Source organism: Alosa sapidissima, chromosome 1 (assembly GCF_018492685.1).
Source record: "Alosa sapidissima isolate fAloSap1 chromosome 1, fAloSap1.pri, whole genome shotgun sequence".
NCBI lineage: Eukaryota > Metazoa > Chordata > Actinopteri > Clupeiformes > Clupeidae > Alosa > Alosa sapidissima.
Window position 1 is genome coordinate 51458473 of NC_055957.1, and position 21610 is coordinate 51480082.

General features: G+C 40.7%; 1 protein-coding gene across 1 annotated transcript; it reads left to right on the top strand.

The window, feature by feature from the left end:
• Positions 1 to 4118: 4118 nt before the first annotated feature.
• Positions 4119 to 16658, top strand: LOC121716127 (myosin-6). Its single transcript, XM_042102330.1, has 37 exons — positions 4119 to 4343; positions 4596 to 4739; positions 4831 to 4987; positions 5279 to 5306; positions 5742 to 5853; positions 5941 to 6033; positions 6250 to 6313; positions 6409 to 6507; positions 6654 to 6757; positions 6858 to 6996; positions 7103 to 7221; positions 7306 to 7455; positions 7604 to 7774; positions 7903 to 8212; positions 8418 to 8497; positions 8590 to 8795; positions 8898 to 9021; positions 9170 to 9306; positions 9423 to 9678; positions 9764 to 10006; positions 10131 to 10307; positions 10433 to 10578; positions 10670 to 10760; positions 10867 to 11256; positions 11343 to 11469; positions 11559 to 11677; positions 11829 to 12025; positions 12268 to 12451; positions 12532 to 12697; positions 12791 to 12915; positions 13035 to 13343; positions 13573 to 13776; positions 14273 to 14569; positions 14663 to 14767; positions 14884 to 14979; positions 15090 to 15224; positions 16537 to 16658. The coding sequence occupies exons 1-37, from the start codon at positions 4134 to 4136 to the stop codon at positions 16555 to 16557; spliced, it is 5835 nt and encodes a 1944-aa protein (XP_041958264.1). The 5' UTR covers positions 4119 to 4133; the 3' UTR covers positions 16558 to 16658.
• Positions 16659 to 21610: the final 4952 nt, after the last annotated feature.

Genomic DNA, 21610 nt, shown 5'->3' on the forward strand with positions numbered 1-21610 from the left:
AACTACTTTATGGTCATTTAATTATCCATCTGTCAGTACTGTCACCAAATGTAATGAAGCCTTTGCTAAGGTTCCTTTCTACAACAAATCGTTGAAATGATGGGTTCAGAACCTCAGAATGCACTCAGTGTTCTTTTTCCATCATTCATAATGGAGAGAGCAGTGGCAGACAGAAGCACCTCTGAGTGCCCTCTCGGCTCCGCTAGCAGTGCGGCTGTCCTGAGGTGCCATCTCTCTCTGAGGGGGTGTCCTGTCCTGTCCTGGCCTCAGAGTCGCTCGTGTGCGTCTGACTTACAGCCTAGACCCGCTGCCTGAGAGGAGGGAGACAAAAGGACAATTCAAATGAGAGACTTACATCTGTTGGTTGCCAAACAGAGACAGGTGTTGATTATATCATAAGATAAGCATAGGGCCTCTATAATAGACTTGTTTGTTGAGACACATACAGACCATTTCAATCTGTTCCTGGAGGGTTTCCGGTTGAAGCATGTTAACCCAACATTGACACTTGGAAATGAAAATGAATCTGACTTAACCGTAATCTTCTACAAAATGTTGACTCTAAAAATGTTTGTTTGTCCCCAAATTGCCATTAGCTAGTTTTATTCTGTGCCACCAGAAATGCCTTAGAAAAGCAAGTGTTTGTTTATGCCGTTGAAAGGGTCTATAGGTTCTGGCATATTTTAGCATTCTGTTCTTACAGCACTCACCATTGACAGCTTTTGTTTTGACCACATTGCAGGCGATTGCATCTATTATCATTTTAAAGCATACCTATTGTTATCTTTATTTATTTAAGTTATCTTGTAAATCAGTAGTATACATGATATAGGCTATGCCAGTACATATATGTAGAATAGAGATGCTGCACACCTAAAATAGTACATCGGTCCAAATGTCCAGGGAATTAAGCGAGGAAGGCAGAGTATAGACAGCCATGACCAGAGAGCTTTCACCATCGTCATTTAAGAAGAGAATACAATGCCCTAATGACAGCTGCCATCACCAGAACAAGTTCCACAGTTACATTAAGGGACTAGTCACTATGTACATGGCACTCCTGTGATCAGCTGGTGAGAGGAGAAGGCTAAAACCATACATGGAGTCCTAGCATATCCATAGTCTATGCACTGCCATCACGTTCCATAGGACCACCACTGTGGTAAGCTCAAGCTACTGACAATGTGATAGATCCCTGTTATCTTAAACAGTTCTTCCGCCTTGGGTCGGCATTTCTCACTTCCATTTACCACTTAAACACTATTCAGAGTATGGCAAAGCAATGGGGAGGCAGAGTGTTGGAAGCTATCAGTGTGGAAAGTCTTGCCACTCGTCACAGGTACTTAACCCCCGTTTATCTCATGAACTTTGGGCTGTTGGTGATGGCCTGAAGACCACCTGCGATTTCTTTAGCTTTCTATTAGTAACATTTGAACTGTATTTGGTTATCAGTTCATAAAGGACATCAAGTTTTGAACACCTTCTAGTCTCCAGAAAATCTTGATATGCTCAACATGAGTCACACTCAACATCACATTATCACTGTACATACAAATGCCATGTATATTTTCTAATATTTGAATGTTCTATATTGTTAACTTGAAATAGTTACCTTATTGTGTTGTGAAAAGGCATTTAGAAGTCTTAGCCTTAGACTATTTGCCAGTTGAGTCAACAATGAGTTTGGAGCTGAGAGTGATGTGTATCTTTCACCACATGGTGATGGATGGCATTCTAAGGATAGCTGTCCAATGACAGAACCAAACAGACATACTCGAGACATCTGACGCACACAACCAACCGCTGACTCTACACCACAGCAGAAATCTTAAATGTTACATAAAATATTGATGCATTCTGTAGCGGCACCATATAAATGTCACTAACGCTTTATTTATGTGAAGGGCAACCTTTTATGGGGCCAGGTCATGAGCTCCAGTTCATCCCACACACAGGCTAAAAGTCTGACCGCCTGGCGCAAGCTGTCCTCCTCAATCAGTGTGAGGCACTCAGCAGGAATTTCACAGGGTTATCTTTGTCCTCAAAGAAACAAAGCCATGTCAACAAGGCTGTGTCAGAGGGAGCACAGACGCTTTCACTCGCCAGTGGGCACTATAGGAGTGTCCAGCGCTGCAGTGCCCTTGGCCTCACATTGGTCTGCCAGTGCTGGGTACGGTGCGGAGGGCTGAACAGCTCCGCTCTCTACTGCATCTTTTATTATCATTATCATCGTTTAAAGCACATCACCTGTGACAGGCTTCTGCCTGTGCTGCCTCACAGTTACCACCCGGCTAATCTCCACGACTCCATGCTCTTTATATAGCTGCTGACACAGGGCACATCTCTTACTGGCGTACGGCTCCTGTAAAGTTGAGTCTATTACCACTAAACACAATATGTTAACTATGTTGCACATTAGCTGCTCGTAAGCTCTGCGGGTAATTGACACCACACATGGTGTTCTTTTCATTTAGATCACCTTTCCGGAATCCAGCAACCCCATATACACAAACAGAATACATCATTTAGTATGTCAGTGGGACATTTTATCTTTGCAACACTATGATAATGGTGTTTTACACTTAGATATAAACATAATGTGAAAACAAAACACACATTGTTCACGGAGTTGAGCAGTGACCTAAAATGCATTATATCTATGAATCTATCATAGACCTTAAAAGGATCCACTTGCAAACTATTAAGACACAATTTTATTTATTTAGTTTTTTTTTAATGAAACATATATTTCCAAAAGATAAAATTATTGAATCTGAGATGACAAATATTACTGATCACTGAACTGACATATCTCCCCCATAGATTGTAAATACATGATTAATAAAAAAATAAATGATAAATATAAAACAAAGATTATGGCAAACATAACAATGTTTGAATGGCACTCAGGATCAGTGTGAATCAACCTAAATCACCATCACTTCCCTTACAATAGAGTTTATTACAGAATATAGTATAATATACAATATAATATCAGAATACAGTATAATATACAATATAATGTACATCAAAGTACCCATCCAAATCCATCCCTGACTCTTATGGATATTTGTATTTGGAGATGGAATGACTGCGTCAGTGTAGAAAAGATGCACATCACCTCATGGCAGTGGGAGCCTTATATGGAGCAGGAGGAAATCTGATCCCCTGTTCATTTCTTTACCGTTCTTTGTCACTAATACCGACCCATCCCACACCCTATGGTACCCCAACCCAACTCAGACACAATAACATTCCTGGCAAATGACATGCCATGGACAAATTTGGAGGAGGGATTTCCTATATAAGGAGGAACAATGGTCCCAATCACGGAGGGTCATCACATTATCTGAAGGTAAGATATGAGGAGGAAGCTTGTGATTGTTATTCAAAAGGGGTATGTTTCATGACATTTAGAGGGGCATTTTAAGGGAGGAGCACAGTGAGAAGGCTCTAAGGATGCCACTCTACCCATGTGGGAATCATAGTGAGATAGTGAGATAGAGTGAGATAGAGTGATTTGTTTTTCCTTCATAGGGCAAGCAAAGCATCACTCTTCTCTGCTGGAGTACACAGTATAAGGTAAGATCTCTTCTCTGAATTGTTATGTACTGCTCGTGTGAAGTCAACAATAGACAAGATTTGCAAGATTATATTTTAGTTCTACTGGAAAAGAATGGACAATAGAGTAATACGTTATTTTTTGGTATAACTAATTATCGAAGTGGTAGCAAAGTGGCTAAATCTTCATTTCATTTTAAATCATAATTTTCATGTATCTATTAGAAACAAAAACAAATAAGTACAACACAGTGGAATTATAAGAATAATCAACATAAATCATGGTACTACATGGACAGCAGGGCAGGACGTGTGGCACTAATTTGAACATAGCTTACTGTACTCCTGAAGTTAAAGGTCTAAATCTTAGAGAGAGAGTGAGTCTCTAGTCCCTCTGCTGCAGCAATAAGGAAGCAGAGGGCATCAGTTCAACCTGGATTATCAGGAAGTACCAGGACTGTAATGGGTGGCACAGATCTCAGTCAGGCTCCCTCTGGTAATCCTTTCGCAAACAACAGACCATCTTATTTTGTTGTACAGATTGGAGTTGCCAGTCCGGGTCAGCATCCACCATGTCACAGATGGGAGACGCCGCCATGAAGGAGTTTGGACTAGCGGCTTCGTACCTGCGGAAGTCGGACCGCGAGCGTCTGGAGGCACAAACACGCCCCTTTGACATGAAGAAGGAATGCTTTGTGCCTGACCCCGACGAGGAGTATGTCAAGGGTTCCATCGTCAGCAGAGACGGTGACACAGTCACTGTTGAAACTGCGAAGGGAAAGGTAGGTTTACCTCCCAAGGCAGTGAATGAAGCACACCAGACACAATAAACAAGACACGTCTTCCAACAAAAAGACACAAAAAAAAAAAAAATAATAATACCATTGATTCCAGTAGCCCGGTTAATGCAGCTGTATCACATAAAGTAGTTAGGAAGAGCAGTATTCCACTGTCCACTCAATCGTGAGCAGTGCAGCTTGATTGCAATTCTTCGATCCTACCCACTGTTGACGACAACTGTACCTTTCCTACAGACTGTAACTGTGAAGGAAGCAGATGTCCTTCCACAGAACCCGCCAAAGTTTGATAAAATTGAAGACATGGCGATGTTCACCTTTCTTCACGAGCCTGCTGTGCTGTTTAACCTCAAAGAGCGTTATGCAGCATGGATGATCTATGTGAGTCCCCACTTCATTTCAGAATTTTGTAGCATCCATGCCATAAAAGCCCTGTGAGGCCATTTAAACTTACTCTGTCTCTCCTTTTCAGACCTACTCTGGGCTCTTCTGTGTCACTGTCAACCCCTATAAGGCCCTGCCAGTCTACAATCAGGAGGTGGTTGTTGCCTACAGAGGCAAGAAGAGGAGTGAAGCTCCTCCCCACATCTTCTCCATCTCTGATAACGCCTACCAGTACATGCTCACAGGTAACTTTCTCGCTGAGCAAATAGAAACTACAAAAGACAGATCACACAAGATCACACAAGATCACAGTCCACTGTAGGACTAAATTTTTGTATGCACTCTGTGCATGTAAAAATGTGGTATATAAAAGTGACTTGACTTGACATTGTTTTCAAATTCCAATTTATACACAACATGTGTCCCAGGAGAGGCCATAATAGGCATCCCATGGTGACGTCCCATAAGTACTGGGAACCCATTTGGGGGCACTGCTGTTGTTCCTGACATACTCACTATGTCATTCTCTCTCTCAGACAGGGAGAATCAGTCTGTTCTTATCACGTGAGTGATGCACTATGTATCAATCATTAAGAGTACTTCCATTTAATAAACCACTTAACGTTAACACATATTAACAAATTGAATGATAGAACTATTATTTGTACTTAACCCAAAATTAAGTTAAGTACCAAACATGGTACTACCATACCATGTTATAAAATGCATTTTATAAAACATGGTACAAACATGGTACTACCATACCATGTTATAAAATGCATAAAGCTTGTTTAACACACATGCATAATGTTCTGATATACACATGACAAACGTTAACACCCTTCCATGACTTGTTAAGCATTATGTACCAGAGATGTGTTCTGCATCAATTTACTAAAATGTGTGTGGGAGTGACATTAAATGAAGCGAATATTTTTTTCTTCAGCAGCTGAGGTCATGTGTTTAGTAATGAGAACAAATGTGTCTTCCTCACCTCAGTGGAGAATCTGGTGCTGGGAAGACTGTCAACACAAAGAGAGTCATTCAGTACTTTGCCAGCATTGCTGCAGCTGGATCCTCTTCAAAGAAGGATGCAAGCTCTGAGAAAAAGGTAATTATGTTGTATAAATGGACGATGTGAGGGCCACGTCACACCTCTGGCTGAATAATAATAACAATCTATGACAACTCATTTCAGGGAACCCTGGAGGATCAAATCATCCAGGCTAACCCAGCTCTTGAGGCCTTTGGCAATGCCAAAACTATCAGAAATGACAACTCCTCAAGATTTGTAAGTGAATGTCAATCAGTTGACTGAGAACACCAATAAATAAGGCACACATTTCAGTGAAAATTAAATATGGATATTTTGATAGAAAACAAATTTGACAGAAAACTGAATTCTAACAGCAATCATTCACATACAGAATATTATGTGAACTAATCAATTTGGTGTGCACTGTACATTTATGCATTTAAGCATTGAGCATATATTTTTGTCCTTCAGGGAAAATTCATCCGAATTCATTTTGCTGCCAGTGGAAAATTGGCTTCTGCTGACATTGAGACCTGTAAGATGCTATTACAACAGTACAGCAGTAATGTTTTTACAGATAGTCCTTTTTTATGACAGGAAAGCTCATTCTGTTTTTATCAACCTTTCTAGACTTGCTAGAGAAGTCCCGTGTCACTTTTCAGCTGAAGGCTGAGAGAGATTACCACATTTTCTATCAAATCCTGTCTCAAAAGAAACCTGAGCTGCTAGGTGAGTCATCGTTGATTGATGCTTTATTGCTTTAAATTAATTAGAATTGAATATTGTAATTTAAACTGTATATCATAAGAATATCACAAGAATATTATACGAATATTATAATAGTCAAACTCTTTTCTTTTCTCCCTGCACTATAGAAATGCTGCTCATCACCAGCAACCCCTATGACTACGCCTTCATCTCCCAAGGAGAGACGACCGTAGCCTCCATCAATGATGCGGAGGAGCTTGTTGCCACTGATGTGAGCAAACTCATTAACAAAGTTTACAGTAGCTTATTTACACGTAGATGTCATTGGTTCAAAGAAGACCAGGTTTATATCCTGGTTAATATCCTTACAGGAAGCTTTTGATGTCCTGGGCTTCACTGTGGAAGAGAAGAACAGCATTTACAAGCTGACTGGTGCCATAATGCACTATGGCAACATGAAGTTCAAGCAGAAGCAGCGTGAGGAGCAGGCAGAGGCCGATGGCACTGAGGGTGAGTTTGACTCACTGACTGGTACCTCATGAGTTTAAAGGTTCCAATCAGTTCCAAAGACGTTAAAGGTTCACGGTCTATAAAAGTTTCCTTATCAAATCCACAGATTGCGACAAATCAGCGTACCTGATGGGCCTGAACTCTGCTGACCTCATCAAGGGTTTGTGTCACCCGAGGGTCAAAGTAGGCAACGAGTGGGTCACTAAGGGCCAGAATGTCCAACAGGTGAGCAGCAAAATATTAAATGAATGACGACTACTGAAGTCTGGGCATTTGAATTCATGTGAAATCATTGACACCCTTTTGCAGGTGTACTATGCCATGGGTGCACTGGCTAAGGCAGTGTATGAGAAGATGTTCTTGTGGATGGTGGTGAGAATCAATCAGTCCCTGGACACCAGACAACCTCGTCAGTACTTCATAGGAGTGCTGGACATTGCTGGTTTTGAAATCTTTGATGTGAGTTTTTATATAGGAACCACAACAATTCAGTGTACAATACTTTGAGTGCTATTAATGAGAACACTCTCATTGTTCTCATTCAGATTGTGCTCGATCGCTTCTTCATTAGCATAGTGACCTACTGACCAAACCATTTATGTTTCAGTACAACACGTTTGAGCAACTATGCATCAACTTCACCAATGAGAAGCTGCAACAGTTTTTCAATCATCACATGTTTGTGCTGGAGCAAGAAGAGTATAAGAAAGAAGGAATTGAGTGGACATTTATAGATTTTGGAATGGACTTGCAAGCTTGCATTGACCTCATTGAAAAGGTTTGTGCCAACAATAGATCAACACATCAAAAAGTCAATTCTCACTGTAATAAGACCAACTTTGGGATCTGGTTATACTTAACTGTCAGGGACGTAAAGTTAACTTACTAATACTGTTTTCTTTTCAGCCTATGGGTATCATGTCCATCCTTGAAGAGGAGTGCATGTTCCCTAAGGCCAGTGATGCTACATTTAAAGCAAAGCTTTATGACAACCACCTGGGGAAATCCAACAACTTCCAGAAGCCACGAGTAGTGAAAGGAAAACCAGAGGCCCATTTCTCCCTGGTTCACTATGCTGGCACTGTGGACTACAACATCTGCAACTGGCTGGTGAAGAACAAGGACCCTCTGAATGAGACGGTTGTTGGACTTTACCAAAAGTCTACCGTGAAACTCCTGTCAATGCTCTTTGCAAACTATGCTGGAGCTGAGTCAGGTAATAGTGAAAGTGTAATGGCCTTAGTCCAAACTTTACAACAGTATGTAGACTGGAACAGAGATAGTTAAAGCAAAGCTTTTTTTTTTTAGTAATCAAGGATCTTTGACTGTAATACAGGTTTTTGTTAATATTTTTCTCTGTATTTTTTAGTAAGACTGTAATACAGGTTTTTGTTAATATTTTTCTCTGTATTGCATTTCAGATTCTGGTGGAAAGGGCAAAAGTGGTGGAGGAGCAAAGAAGAAGGGCTCCTCTTTCCAAACGGTGTCTGCTTTGCACAGGGTACGAACGCTATCCATAATCAAACAACAGTTGCTGCCTTTCAAATGTGAGAAGCTCAGATTCAGTTTGACATGGAGTCTAATCTGTTACAGGAAAACCTGAACAAGTTGATGACGAACCTGAGGTCCACTCACCCCCACTTTGTGCGCTGCCTCATCCCCAATGAGACCAAGACTCCTGGGGCGATGGACAACCCCTTGGTGATGCACCAGCTGCGCTGTAACGGTGTGCTGGAAGGCATCAGGATCTGCAGGAAGGGCTTCCCCAACAGGATTCTGTACGGGGACTTCAAACAGAGGTGACAATTCTCTCAGGGGGAGAACTGGAGTTCTTACAAATAAGGGATAAAATGTGTTGATATCAGATTATAATCCCTCCTTTTACTACTTTTATGTTGTAGATATCGCATCCTGAACCCAGCAGCAATTCCAGATGGGCAGTTTATTGATAGCAAAAAAGGGGCAGAGAAATTACTCGGATCTCTTGAAATTGACCACAGTCAGTACAAGTTTGGCCACACAAAGGTAAAAACATGACCATAACATTTTATCAGTGTAGGATGCATTCATGTATGAATACAATCGAACCATGTATAAATATAATTCATAAACAGGTTGCACAAACCATTAACATAGAACTGAATCTCATTTGTAACTCATAAATATCATTTAGGTGTTCTTCAAGGCTGGACTGCTTGGTCTACTGGAAGAAATGAGAGATGATCGACTGGCACTCATTATAACAGGAATACAAGCTAAATCGAGGGGAGTTCTTGCAAGACTTGAGTTCCAGAAGATTGTTGAGCGCAGGTTAGAATTCCACAATGTGTGCACTGTTTCAATAAACTGATCACACCATGTTACTTTTACAGGGTTGCAGTATGACCATGGGTCATTATTGAAAATCTGTTGAACTTGCTCTACAGGGATGCCTTACTTGTTGTACAATGGAATGTGCGTGCTTTCATGGTGGTCAAGAATTGGCCGTGGATGAGGCTGTTCTTTAAGATCAAGCCCTTGCTGAGGTCAGCTGAAGCTGAGAAGGAGATGGCCAACATGAAGGAAGAATTCCTAAAGCTAAAAGAAGCCTATGCAAAATCTGAAACTCGTAGAAAGGAGCTAGAGGAGAAAATGGTCTCTCTTCTCCAAGAAAAGAATGATCTCCAGCTCCACATTCAGGCAGTAAGTTATCTACGTATTTTTCTTTTTACTGTATGAAAATAATGCTACATGACCTAAAGACAATCTTTTTCTGTCATTCATTCAGGAACAAGATAATCTTTGTGATGCTGAAGAGCGATGTGACCAACTGATTAAGCATAAGATTCAAATGGAGGCCAAAATCAAAGAGCTGACCGAGAGAGTTGAGGACGAGGAGGAGATGAATGCTGAGCTGACTGCTAAGAAGAGGAAGCTGGAGGATGAGTCCTCTGAGCTCAAGAAGGACATTGATGACCTGGAACTCACCTTGGCTAAAGTGGAGAAAGAAAAGCATGCCACTGAGAACAAGGTTTGTCTCTCTGTTTGTGTGTGTATTTGGTGGAAGGGTGTGTATGAAGAGTTGTTTTTTTAGGAAACACAATATCTGGTATTATTTTCTGATTTCTGGTACTAAATTTACTTTATAATTTCAGGTGAAAAATCTGACTGAAGAAATGGCAGGCCTTGATGAAATCATTGCCAAGCTTACCAAGGAAAAGAAAGCTCTGCAAGAGGCACATCAGCAGACTCTAGATGATCTGCAAAGTGAGGAGGACAAAGTCAACACCCTCACCAAGGCCAAAGCCAAGCTGGAGCAGCAAGTGGATGATGTGAGTATTTCAGACTACACTCCTTTAATATTTATGGAATATGATACTTACTATCATATAAACAAAAGACCTTAAAAGGCATACTATATCATCATCATCACCATCACTTCTATCATTGCAACTAGCTTGAGGGCTCTCTGGAGCAAGAGAAGAAGCTGCGAATGGACCTGGAAAGAGTCAAGAGAAAGTTGGAGGGTGACTTAAAGTTATCCCAGGAGAGTGTCATGGATTTGGAAAATGACAAACAACAATTGGAGGAGCGCCTGAAAAAGTAAATTGTGTACCATATTTACATTTGTGCCTATACAAACAGAACGAATATAAACCTTCATTGTGAGTAATGAGACTAAATATGCTTACAGGAAGGACTTTGAAATCAGCCAGCTCAATGCAAAGGTAGAAGATGAGCAAATTATCAGCATTCAGCTCCAGAAGAAAATGAAAGAGATGCAGGTTATTACACAACAGACAACCATACTGTGAAACAATTATACTCTAAACAAACGAAACTACAGGGTAACAAAACTTGATTTAACTATGTATAATCATCATCTCCCAGGCCCGTATAGAGGAGCTGGAAGAAGAGCTTGAGGCAGAGCGAGCTGCCAGGGCTAAAGTGGAGAAACAGAGAGCAGACCTGGCCAGAGAGCTGGAGGAGATCAGTGAGAGGCTGGAGGAGGCTGGCGGAGCCACTGCTGCCCAGATTGAGATGAACAAGAAGAGGGAGGCCGAGTTCCAGAAGCTCCGCAGAGACCTTGAAGAGGCCACTCTGCATCACGAAGCTACGGCCGCCACCCTGAGGAAGAAACAAGCCGACAGCGTAGCTGACCTGGGAGAGCAGATAGACAACCTGCAGAGAGTCAAGCAGAAGCTGGAGAAGGAGAAGAGTGAACTCAGGCTGGAGCTGGATGATGTGGTCTCCAACATGGAACAGGTTGTGAAGACAAAGGTATGATAGTATTTCCGTTGCATTATAATTATTATTATTATCATTTAGAAATAAACTGATGCTAATAAAATGTTCCATAATTCAAGGCAAATCTGGAGAAGGCCAACAGAACATTAGAAGATCACATGAGTGAATACAAGGTTAAATTTGAAGAGGGTCAACGCAATATTAATGATTTCACCATGCAAAAGGCAAAGCTGCAAGCTGAAAATGGTACCAAACATTTCTTCTTCCTGTTTCCATTCTCTTCTTTTCATCCAACACTAGAAAGCATATGTTAAATTGTATATTACTATCAACAGGTGAGCTTACTAGACAGTTGGAGGAAAAGGACTCTCTGGTTTCTCAGCTGACCAGAAGCAAGCAGTCCTATACCCAACAAATTGAGGATCTCAAAAGACAACTAGAAGAGGAAGTCAAGGTATGAAAAAGAGTCATTACTCTCTCTGTCTAAGACACACACACACACAAAACCATACAGAAGAACATACATTTCATTATCCGTCCTTCTGTTACATTTTGATGTGTTATGTTCTTTTCATATGCCATCAACTATATGAACCACTTGCCAGGCCAAGAATGCTCTTGCTCATGCAGTGCAGTCTGCTCGCCATGACTGTGACCTGCTCAGAGAGCAGTATGAGGAAGAGCAGGAGGCCAAGGCAGAGCTGCAGAGATCCATGTCCAAGGCCAACTCTGAAGTTGCTCAGTGGAGAACCAAGTACGAAACTGATGCCATCCAGAGGACCGAGGAACTGGAGGAGGCAAAGTAAGGAAATTTTACCCAGAAAGTTGACTTTTTTTCTAACAAAGTTCTCCTCTCCTGACAGCTAAGCTTTTTGTTGGTATTATGTTTCACTTATAATGTAAGACGAACAAAAAGTTTGTCTGTTAGCTGAACAAGCGACTTTAAAAACAGTGATTACTTGTGCTTGAGTGAAAACATCATAGTATCAAAACTTTATTCCTCAAAAAAAAAAATGTTTTCCCATGTCACTCTTAACCTCCCAGGAAAAAATTAACTCAGCGTTTGCAAGATGCTGAGGAGGCTGTTGAAGCTGTTAATGCAAAATGTTCTTCTTTGGAGAAGACTAAACACAGGCTCCAAAATGAGATTGAAGATCTCATGGCGGACATAGAGAGAGCTAATGCTGCTGCTGCTGCCTTAGACAAAAAGCAAAGGAACTTTGACAAGGTACAGAGAACACTGATCATTGTAAAAAGTGATGTGATAAGGAGCACTGCATGTTAAATACACTACATTTTCCAATTTAGGTCTTGGCAGAGTGGAAGCAGAAGTATGAGGAGTCCCAGACAGAGCTGGAGAGCTCCCAGAAGGAGGCCAGGGCTTTGAGCACGGAACTCTTCAAACTGAAAAACTCCTATGAAGAATCGCTGGATCACTTGGAGACAATGAAGAGAGAGAACAAGAACCTCCAAGGTAACACAAAAGTCATAAGAAGGACAAACAACATTTCTCAACTAACAGTGATGGAATTTTTCTGAATGGCGCAATGTATTATGTGGTCACCAGAGGAGATCTCGGATTTGTCTGAGCAACTGGCTGAGGGAGGAAAGAGCATCCATGAACTTGAGAAAATAAGAAAGCAGTTGGAGCAGGAGAAGAGTGAGATCCAGTCAGCTCTAGAGGAGGCAGAAGTAAATATTTTTACATGAACTGAACAAAGTTGAACTACAGTAAATCATATCCTACAATGATATAGACATAGAATTTGTGATTTTGTTCTGTGACCATATACATGCTTTCCAATCAACAGGCCTCTCTTGAACATGAGGAGGGAAAGATCCTAAGGGCGCAGCTCGAGTTCAATCAGATCAAGGCTGAAATGGAGCGCAAGATTGCTGAGAAGGATGAGGAAATGGAGCAGTCAAAGAGGAACCTTCTAAGAACTATCGAAACCCTTCAAAGCTCTCTGGAGTCCGAGACCCGCAGCAGGAACGAGGCCCTCAGGATTAAGAAGAAGATGGAGGGCGACCTCAATGAGATGGAGATCCAGCTGAGTCAGGCCAACAGACAGGCAGCAGAGGCCCAGAAGCAGCTCAAGGCTGTTCAGGCTCATCTGAAGGTTCTTTTATACAATTTAACGACATAGGTGCCAAAACACACATACCAGAGCATGAAGTAACAATATACAACCTATGTGAGAAAACTGGGTTGGATTCTGTAATCAATAAATGTAAATATAGACGTCACATGCCACAAGTGTATTACCTTTGTACTTGCTATTTTATTAACAGATTTCATCTGCAACATGAATGATATTAACCTTAATTATATAAACATTTCCATTTCAGGATGCTCAACTTCAGCTTGACGAGTCTTTAAGAAGCAATGATGATCTGAAGGAGAACATTGCTATAGTGGAGAGACGCAACAACCTGCTCCAGGCAGAACTGGAGGAGCTCCGCACCATGCTGGAGCAGACTGAGAGAGGCCGCAAGCTGGCAGAGCAGGAGCTGATGGACACCAGTGAGAGGGTGCAGCTGCTCCACTCACAGGTGAAGAAGGGTCCCTAGCACGGTGGTTCTCAAAAGGGGTGTCCAGGGACAAAAGACCAAGTTACACACCTCCCAAAAAAAACACGGGATAGTCGACTTGGGCACAACTTCGGAGAATTCTTAAAGGCATGCTTAATTTTTATGGTTATGAAGGGGTCCTCTGAAAAACAATTCTCCCCCAAAATGGGTCCTCGGAACTAAAAAAATTGAGAACCCCTGACCTAACCTATCTTAACAGATAGCAGAGGGAATCCAATCCTGACTGACTCAAGGAGTCCTGCCATGGCTGACATAAAGCCAAATCAGTAGCCTATCTTATGCAAGTTTGAATCATCTAGGGCCTAGATTCTAGGCCATCTAGGTTGGAACCATATATACATACAGTGCTTACTTAATCACGTGTCCTTTGCTATTTATATCAAATCACTAACAATTGTGATTGTAGTTGCAAACTGCTATGAAATAAAATCACTTATAACAAGTTTATCATCTACAGAACACTGGCCTTCTGAACCAGAAGAAGAAGCTGGAGAATGATACAACCCAGCTTCAGACCGAGGTGGAAGAGGCTGTTCAGGAGTGCAGGAATGCTGAGGAGAAAGCCAAGAAGGCCATCACTGATGCTGCCATGATGGCGGAGGAGCTGAAGAAGGAGCAGGACACCAGTGCTCACCTGGAGCGCATGAAGAAGAACATGGAGCAGACCATTAAGGACCTGCAGCACCGCCTTGATGAGGCAGAACAAATCGCCATGAAGGGGGGCAAGAAGCAAGTGCAGAAGCTGGAGGCTAGGGTAAGCATAGCAATAATTTATGATAAAACAAAACCATTTAGATGGCTACTTATCTATATAACTACTTACAGCATTTGCTACTGTGATGAACAGGTCAGAGAACTGGAGAATGAAGTTGAATCTGAGCAGAAGAAGAGCAGTGAAGCCATCAAAGGAATTCGCAAATATGAACGCCGCATCAAAGAGCTGACATACCAGGTCCTCTCATATGTCCTACTGACTGAAAAGCAACAACATTGCATTTGATCAGAAATATTTTCCTAATGTTTTATCCTGTTCAATAAATGTTGTTTTGTTATTCTGCATTTCAAAAGACTGAAGAGGACAAGAAGAATCTCACCCGGCTGCAAGACCTGGTGGACAAGCTGCAGTTGAAGGTCAAAGCCTACAAGAGAACAGCAGAGGAGGCTGTAAGTATCATCCCCATCCACTTTCAGACTCTCTGTGTGTGTACCAGAATATTTTCTTCAGGTCAGCAGTCAATGTTAATTCATTACTGATGTTATGTGGCACATCACAGGAGGAACAGGCCAACACCAACATGGGCAAGTTCCGCAAAATGCAGCATGAGCTGGATGAGGCTGAGGAGAGAGCCGATATTGCTGAATCTCAGGTCAACAAGCTGCGTGCCAAGAGCCGGGATGTGGGCTCTAAGGTTAGTGCAGCTGTTCAGACAGTGTTTCCCCTAGACATTTTCCCAGCAGCGGTGCTGTTAGTCGCAAAAAATTGTTAACCGAGCCAAGCTAGGGGGGGCATGCATAGTAGGGAAAACACTGAAAGATCATTATTATTGCTTACTAAAACTGTGTCTATATTGACATGTGTATTTACCTGAGATAATCATATTGGAGAGAGGTATAAGGAAATACATATCTGTCTTGAGCAATGTTTATACAGGACAGCTTCTAAAGATAAGGATTCATATGGTGAAGAGAAAGCAGGACTGATCAATGGTCATTCTCAGCTATCTCAAATTTGTAATCCTAAGTTAGATAAGGATAGTGTAAGCCTGAGTGTTATTCATGGATTGATAAGCACTCTGCTGGTATGGACATGTCATCTGAGGCCTGTTAATTCCCTTCCCTGAAAGAGAGACTAAATAACTAATAAGCCAGACTAATAAGCCAGTGGTCATCAAGATTGATGGCGGATGGAAGGCTAATGTTTATGTTACCAGTGATAACACAATGATGGCAAACATGGCAAACATATATTTCTCTACAGTATATCTCAAAGCTCATACTGCATGGCCTACAGAGAAATACAGTACAAGATGAGTCTTTGTGTACAATAAAAGAGAATATTGTGAAACTATATTAATTTTAGTTTTCCACAATCAATGCTATCAACTTTGGTTATTATTATTAGCCATCCACAAGATCTAAATAAAATGACATCAGAATGGACATGCTGCCATACCATCATCATTATGTTGGATTACTGAGGATAACTGAGATAAGTACTTGATAATTACTATCTAAGAGGCATGACAGATTTTAATAACACTTCATAGTCAATGTAATCAAAAGGCTTTAAAGGGACACCAGGCAAGCTTGATGCTTTTTCTCTACGAAACTCCTCCTCGCTCGGTCTGAAGCTCTTTTCCTTTTCTTTGCATCTTCCGTCAAGGGTTTTCGCTGCTTCTTCGCTGGCTCTGCCATTATACACACGTTTGCAACAATCGTTAGCCTGCCTCTGTGCTGTATGCAGGATGTAAACTGATCCTGCTTCGGTCGCCGGGTACGATACACTGAACTTTCAAGCGGGATATTCTTCCTACAGGCAGTAGGGGCGGGCGAGAGAGTCTTCATTCGCCCTGTAATGAGTCATTTAACAATATACCGACTTACAAAGATGAGTAATTAACACAAAAACGTTGCCTGGTGTCCCTTTAATAAGGAATCCCTGCAGTGCCTAATCTGATTCTCTCTTTGTCTCCCTATATTGCTGCTGCTCGACCACCACAGAAAAGCCATGAGGAGGAGTGAAGCTCTCACATGCATTATTCCGAGTCTGTGACACACAGTCTCTGCCTTGTGTTTCCTGTGTGTCTTGGAAACACCATAGAATAAAGATGTTCTGCATCACAGTCATTTGTGCTAAGTGTTTTTTACATTGGCAATTTCACATGAGCATGTGAAGACAAAGACAAAGACAACTGATCATTCAGAGTATAAAGCAAGCCATACCTATAGTTTTAAGAGTCAAACCACTGCATAAAGAATTATATGTAAGTTATATGTGAATACACATACACATACACATACACACAAACACACACACACACACACACACACACACACACACACAATAATCAGATATAAAAAATATTCATTCCAAACTCAATACTCCTGGTTTACTCAATTCCCAAATGTTTAGAGGCGTCTGATAAAAGAGGCAAAAACAGTGGTTAACATGCTTCTGTCCCAACATTTTTGAGATGCATCAAATTCAATTTGAATGTATTTCTTTAAAATAGCACAATTTGAAAGTTTCAACATTTTATATGCTATCTATGTTCTTTTTGGAACTAAACAATTGGTGTCTCTGCAGATGATCACATTCTGTTTTATTGACATTTTACACAGCATCTAAACTTTTTTTGGTAATGGGGTTTTATTTTCTTCAGTAACAGTACCATGGAGGCATGTTTAAGGAATACTCACTAAGAATACTCGGATTCAGATTTAATCAAGTTATTATATTAGATAATATGAACAAACCATGAACTTGGCAACCCTAAAACCTGCATATAACATCTTTTTCATTGTCATTATCCACTGTTGAGGTCATGTTAAGTGAAACCATTAATGTAACAATACGCAGCAATTTAGGTTTGATTTATACTGTAAGTAAAGGTTTAGTATATTGTTAGGAAGAGGCTTGGCCACAGCTCTTCGTTGTCTAGGGGTGTATACTACACACACTCGCAACGCAAACAAAACACAAACACAGAAAGACAGCTACCCTACACGCTAGCCCTATGTGTGGTGCAGAAACTTGGAAGTAGGTCCTTACTGTGGTGTATGCGTATGAGCATGTCAGCTTGGCAGGAGAATCAGAGAGAGGTCACATACCTGTGGCATTCTCGCGCTCCCTGCCAGGTACTCCGATTCCTATAGCTGTACGGCCAATGGTTCTTCATCGTTCCAGTTTTATTTAATTTGATGGTGGTTATTCCAAAGCCAAAACATGGTCCACAAATGGCGGCAACATGGGGGGACAAACGAGCCGCAGCTCTCGCTGAGCCTTGCAAACTAATTGCTGGCCAAAATCGCTATCCGAAGGTGACGACAGGTGGGTGATTCTCATGAAGCTGTAGTGAACATGTCCGGGTCCTATTTAAAAAAAAAACAATATTTTATTAATAGTAACTATTAGATTTTCTACGAAGACATTACAGAATACTATAGGGATATGTTTTTTATTAGCATTTTAACACAATATCATAGCATTTTAACGAAAAAGTATATATATATATATCACGAAATGTGTCCGGATCCATTATTCTATTTTTGTTTAATTTTCATAAAAAGTCCTTTTTGCATAAATTGAAGAAGATTATGTAAAGTTGTGTAAAAATGTCTTAACATTGATATTTATGGTATTTTGCAAAAGGAAATATTACATTTATAAAACTATTAAAATTATTAGTAATTATTGTGTTACAATAAATGTTCCTCATTATCGTAATGCAACTTAAAACTACATTGTTCCTTTAAATTAACAAGCAGACCCATGATGCATCACTTGGGACAAAAAGTTTAACATGGAATAAAGTTCAGTTGTTCTCTCTTCTCTCACATCATATTTGTGTTAATGTCATAGAATCTTACACTGTGGACTCTCATTACCGTTATGCTGCGGTATTTCGGTAATGAGAGGTAATTCATTCAAAATGTAAGTCAGTGCTATCCCTACCATGTGGTCTGGGGAGGGGGCATCCCTCATATGAAAATGTAAGAATACTTTTACAGCAGGATATCACCCACAATATAGCATGCTACGCTTTTTAATAAGTGACCATTTTGATTGTGGTATTCTCGGGGCGTCCACGGTTTTCCCATGCATTTAGGTTTGCTGGCTTTTTAGACCAAAACATTTTACTGCTACCTTAAATTTGGATTTAGCAACAAGTTAGAAATAATCGTACGGATATGGCATCAAATTATTTTTTGTCATGGGAACCTTGAGACTAGGATCTGACACTAAGGGATTATTCAATATGCAGACATGACTGATGTCTTACCTCAGTGAATGCCAACATGTCTCCTCTGATAAGGTTGTCATCAGAATGTTTTGTTTAAAGGACAGGCTAGAGGGCCATGATCCCTAGAGAGAGTGACAGAGACAAATGAGCATGTAGTGATCACCTGGCAAACACATGGCAAAGGTCTTGTCCTACTTGTCATAGGGTTCAAACAAATACTTAAGAAAAAATCAATACTATGTATGTTAATATATATATATATATTATACTAATACTATATATATATATTCAGAACCACTGGCTAGCTGGATATTTAAAAGAAAGTCACTAGGCTGATTAATTTAGAACATTCAAACAGGAGCATATTTTTAGTATGCGAGAAATTAATTTCTTCAAATCATTTATGCTCTGGGTTACAGGTTAATGATAAAAAGCCTAAATGCTAAACACTTAGGCTGAATCGTAAATATATTATATATTGGACCTGCTTGGGCCTTTGCAGTGGTCAAAAAACAAAGAAACAAACAGAAAATCACAGTATATGAGGTTAAATAACTGGCTGTTATTACAAGTACACAACATATATTAGTACAGTATACTGTAAGTCTTTTTCATTACAATTAATTTACAATACAACTAGTCTCATTATCATCACCTTGGCTTTTATAGGTCTAGTATGCAGGGTATTAGGACAGGGATACGTTAGCTTACTGTATAAACTACAATATTCAGTACACCTGAACTTAAGTACACTAAAAAGTTCAATTTGCTCTCTCAAAAACGCTGTGTAATCAGTTTACCAACTTCAATATTCACATACTATTTGTTCGTCCTTACACACAGCATGGGAAAAATACAAAAAAAGTGCAAAATACTCAACAAATTTGTGCTGATCCAATGCCACAAAGCACATGGTTACACAATACACTGGTTTCAGATACTGCCAAATAAACAATATGCTACACAACATATATTTTAAATATTAGCATACTGTTCTTAAGGCAAATTGTTATTAGCAATGATATGCAACAGTAACTAACTAAAGTGTCATTATGATCTCCGTTCCAGTAAGTTCAGAGAGCTCTTTACCTTGTCGGCCCTGCAGCATGCTGTCTGCTTGAATGACCCAAAGCTCTCAGCAGATCCCACACAGCCAAGGCCGGCAGGAGGGACTCAACTAAGATTCCTCAGTGTGAATTTTCACACTTCTGAATATAGGTCTTGAATTACATGACAGCACTAAGGAGCCCTGCCATGACTTATTGATCAAAGCAAGTATCTTGACAGGTGCTGTATTGTTCAGGCTTTCATTAGCCAAACAAATGGAGTATCCATTCTTATATTACACGATTAACATGCTTTAACGTAAGTGTTGATGTGGTATTAAGATATGTGAGATGCATTTGCATTGACATATCACTCTTATTCTAACACTAGTGCATTTCATTGGAGACGTCCACCATATCCTGCACACCCTCGGTACTGCTAACAACTTTTGAGCAGAGCTCATTAACAACACTATGGACATTTCACTGCACAAGTTGTCATGTCATTCCAACAGAAGAAAACATTTGTGTAAATACCTGGATTTACGTTTCAGACAGGGCTAAAGGGTCACTACAGAAATAGACAGAAGCCTGCCCCTTTTGAGTGTCCAGTGTTTAAATAGCCAAACAGTTACTTTGACGTTGATTCTGTCTTACCTTTCATCAGTTAATAGTAAAGTTAAAATATGTGAAATAGTATATTTATAACACATTTGGAAACATCTATAGTACAATAGAGGGCAATATAGGGGGTTTCAACATAGGTGAAAAAACATCTAATGTGTATATAATATAACAGTACAATAACTTGACTAAGGACACTAATAGACCTACTGTACGGTACATACAATCACTTGACTCATCTGCAACCCATTACCAGTACTCCTTAAATGGCACTGATGGCCTTGCCTCAGAGTTCCCTCCATGCAAGTCAATGATCAATGAAGGTGAAGCCACTTGCTCTTTCCATCAAGGATTGGGGGATCCCTCCACTCAGAGTCACATTCCTGCCTCGTCTCAGGTAACCTTCATTGGTGCCTGTACTGTGGGGGGTCTAAATGGTTGGGGAAGCCACTGTTGTCTGGGCCTCTCAACTCAGAAGCCATCTCATAGGGAGATAATTGGGGTGATGATTTAAGCTGGGTTTGACCCTTAAGGCAGGCCACATACGAGGTCACAATGCCACATATATCTGTGGTAAGGGACAGGAGGATGAGTGAACTGAAAGACTATAGATCTCATCACACCTCTGGTGACAGACTCTAACATCTTGGCAGTTGCACTGACCTGCGACAGACACTTCCCCTGAAATTATATACAGTGTCTGCAAGTACACTACAAGAGACACATGCTCAAGGCAGTCTAACTGAATTCAAACGCAGACGCAAATCGATACAAAATATGACCACCGCTCAGTCCTGCACATTCTCTCGCTTGTCAATTTGTCTTCATCTCCTACTCCAGCCCATACTCTTTAAACTTTTGTGTATGTAAGGTAAATGAGTATGTGCATAGTGTGTGTTTGTTTTTGTGTATATGTGTGCTTCACTGTGTGTGTACTTCTCTGTGTGTGTGTGTGTGTGTGTGAGAGTGTGTATGTGGGCAGGGCTTAAATTTCACTGCGGGATTGCGGGTATTGCGCATAATTTGTTCAAGTCCCGCAACTCTAGCCATCATAATGCGAGTGACGTTAATATAGCCTAATCATTAAGTGGCGTGAATGCGGTGCTATTGACCGGACTGATCAACTACCGAGTTGAATTGAACATAGCCTCATGCAGACGC

What these genes read in the sequence shown, in the direction of transcription:
- LOC121716127 (XM_042102330.1), top strand. Translation starts at nt 4,134, where the DNA reads ATGTCACAGATGGGAGACGCCGCCATGAAGGAGTTTGGACTAGCGGCT. An exon ending in AAAGAAACCTGAGCTGCTAG is followed by an intron (nt 6,508 to 6,653) that starts GTGAGTCATCGT and finishes CCTGCACTATAG; the next exon opens with AAATGCTGCTCATCACCAGC. An exon ending in CAGCTCTAGAGGAGGCAGAA is followed by an intron (nt 12,916 to 13,034) that starts GTAAATATTTTT and finishes TCCAATCAACAG; the next exon opens with GCCTCTCTTGAACATGAGGA.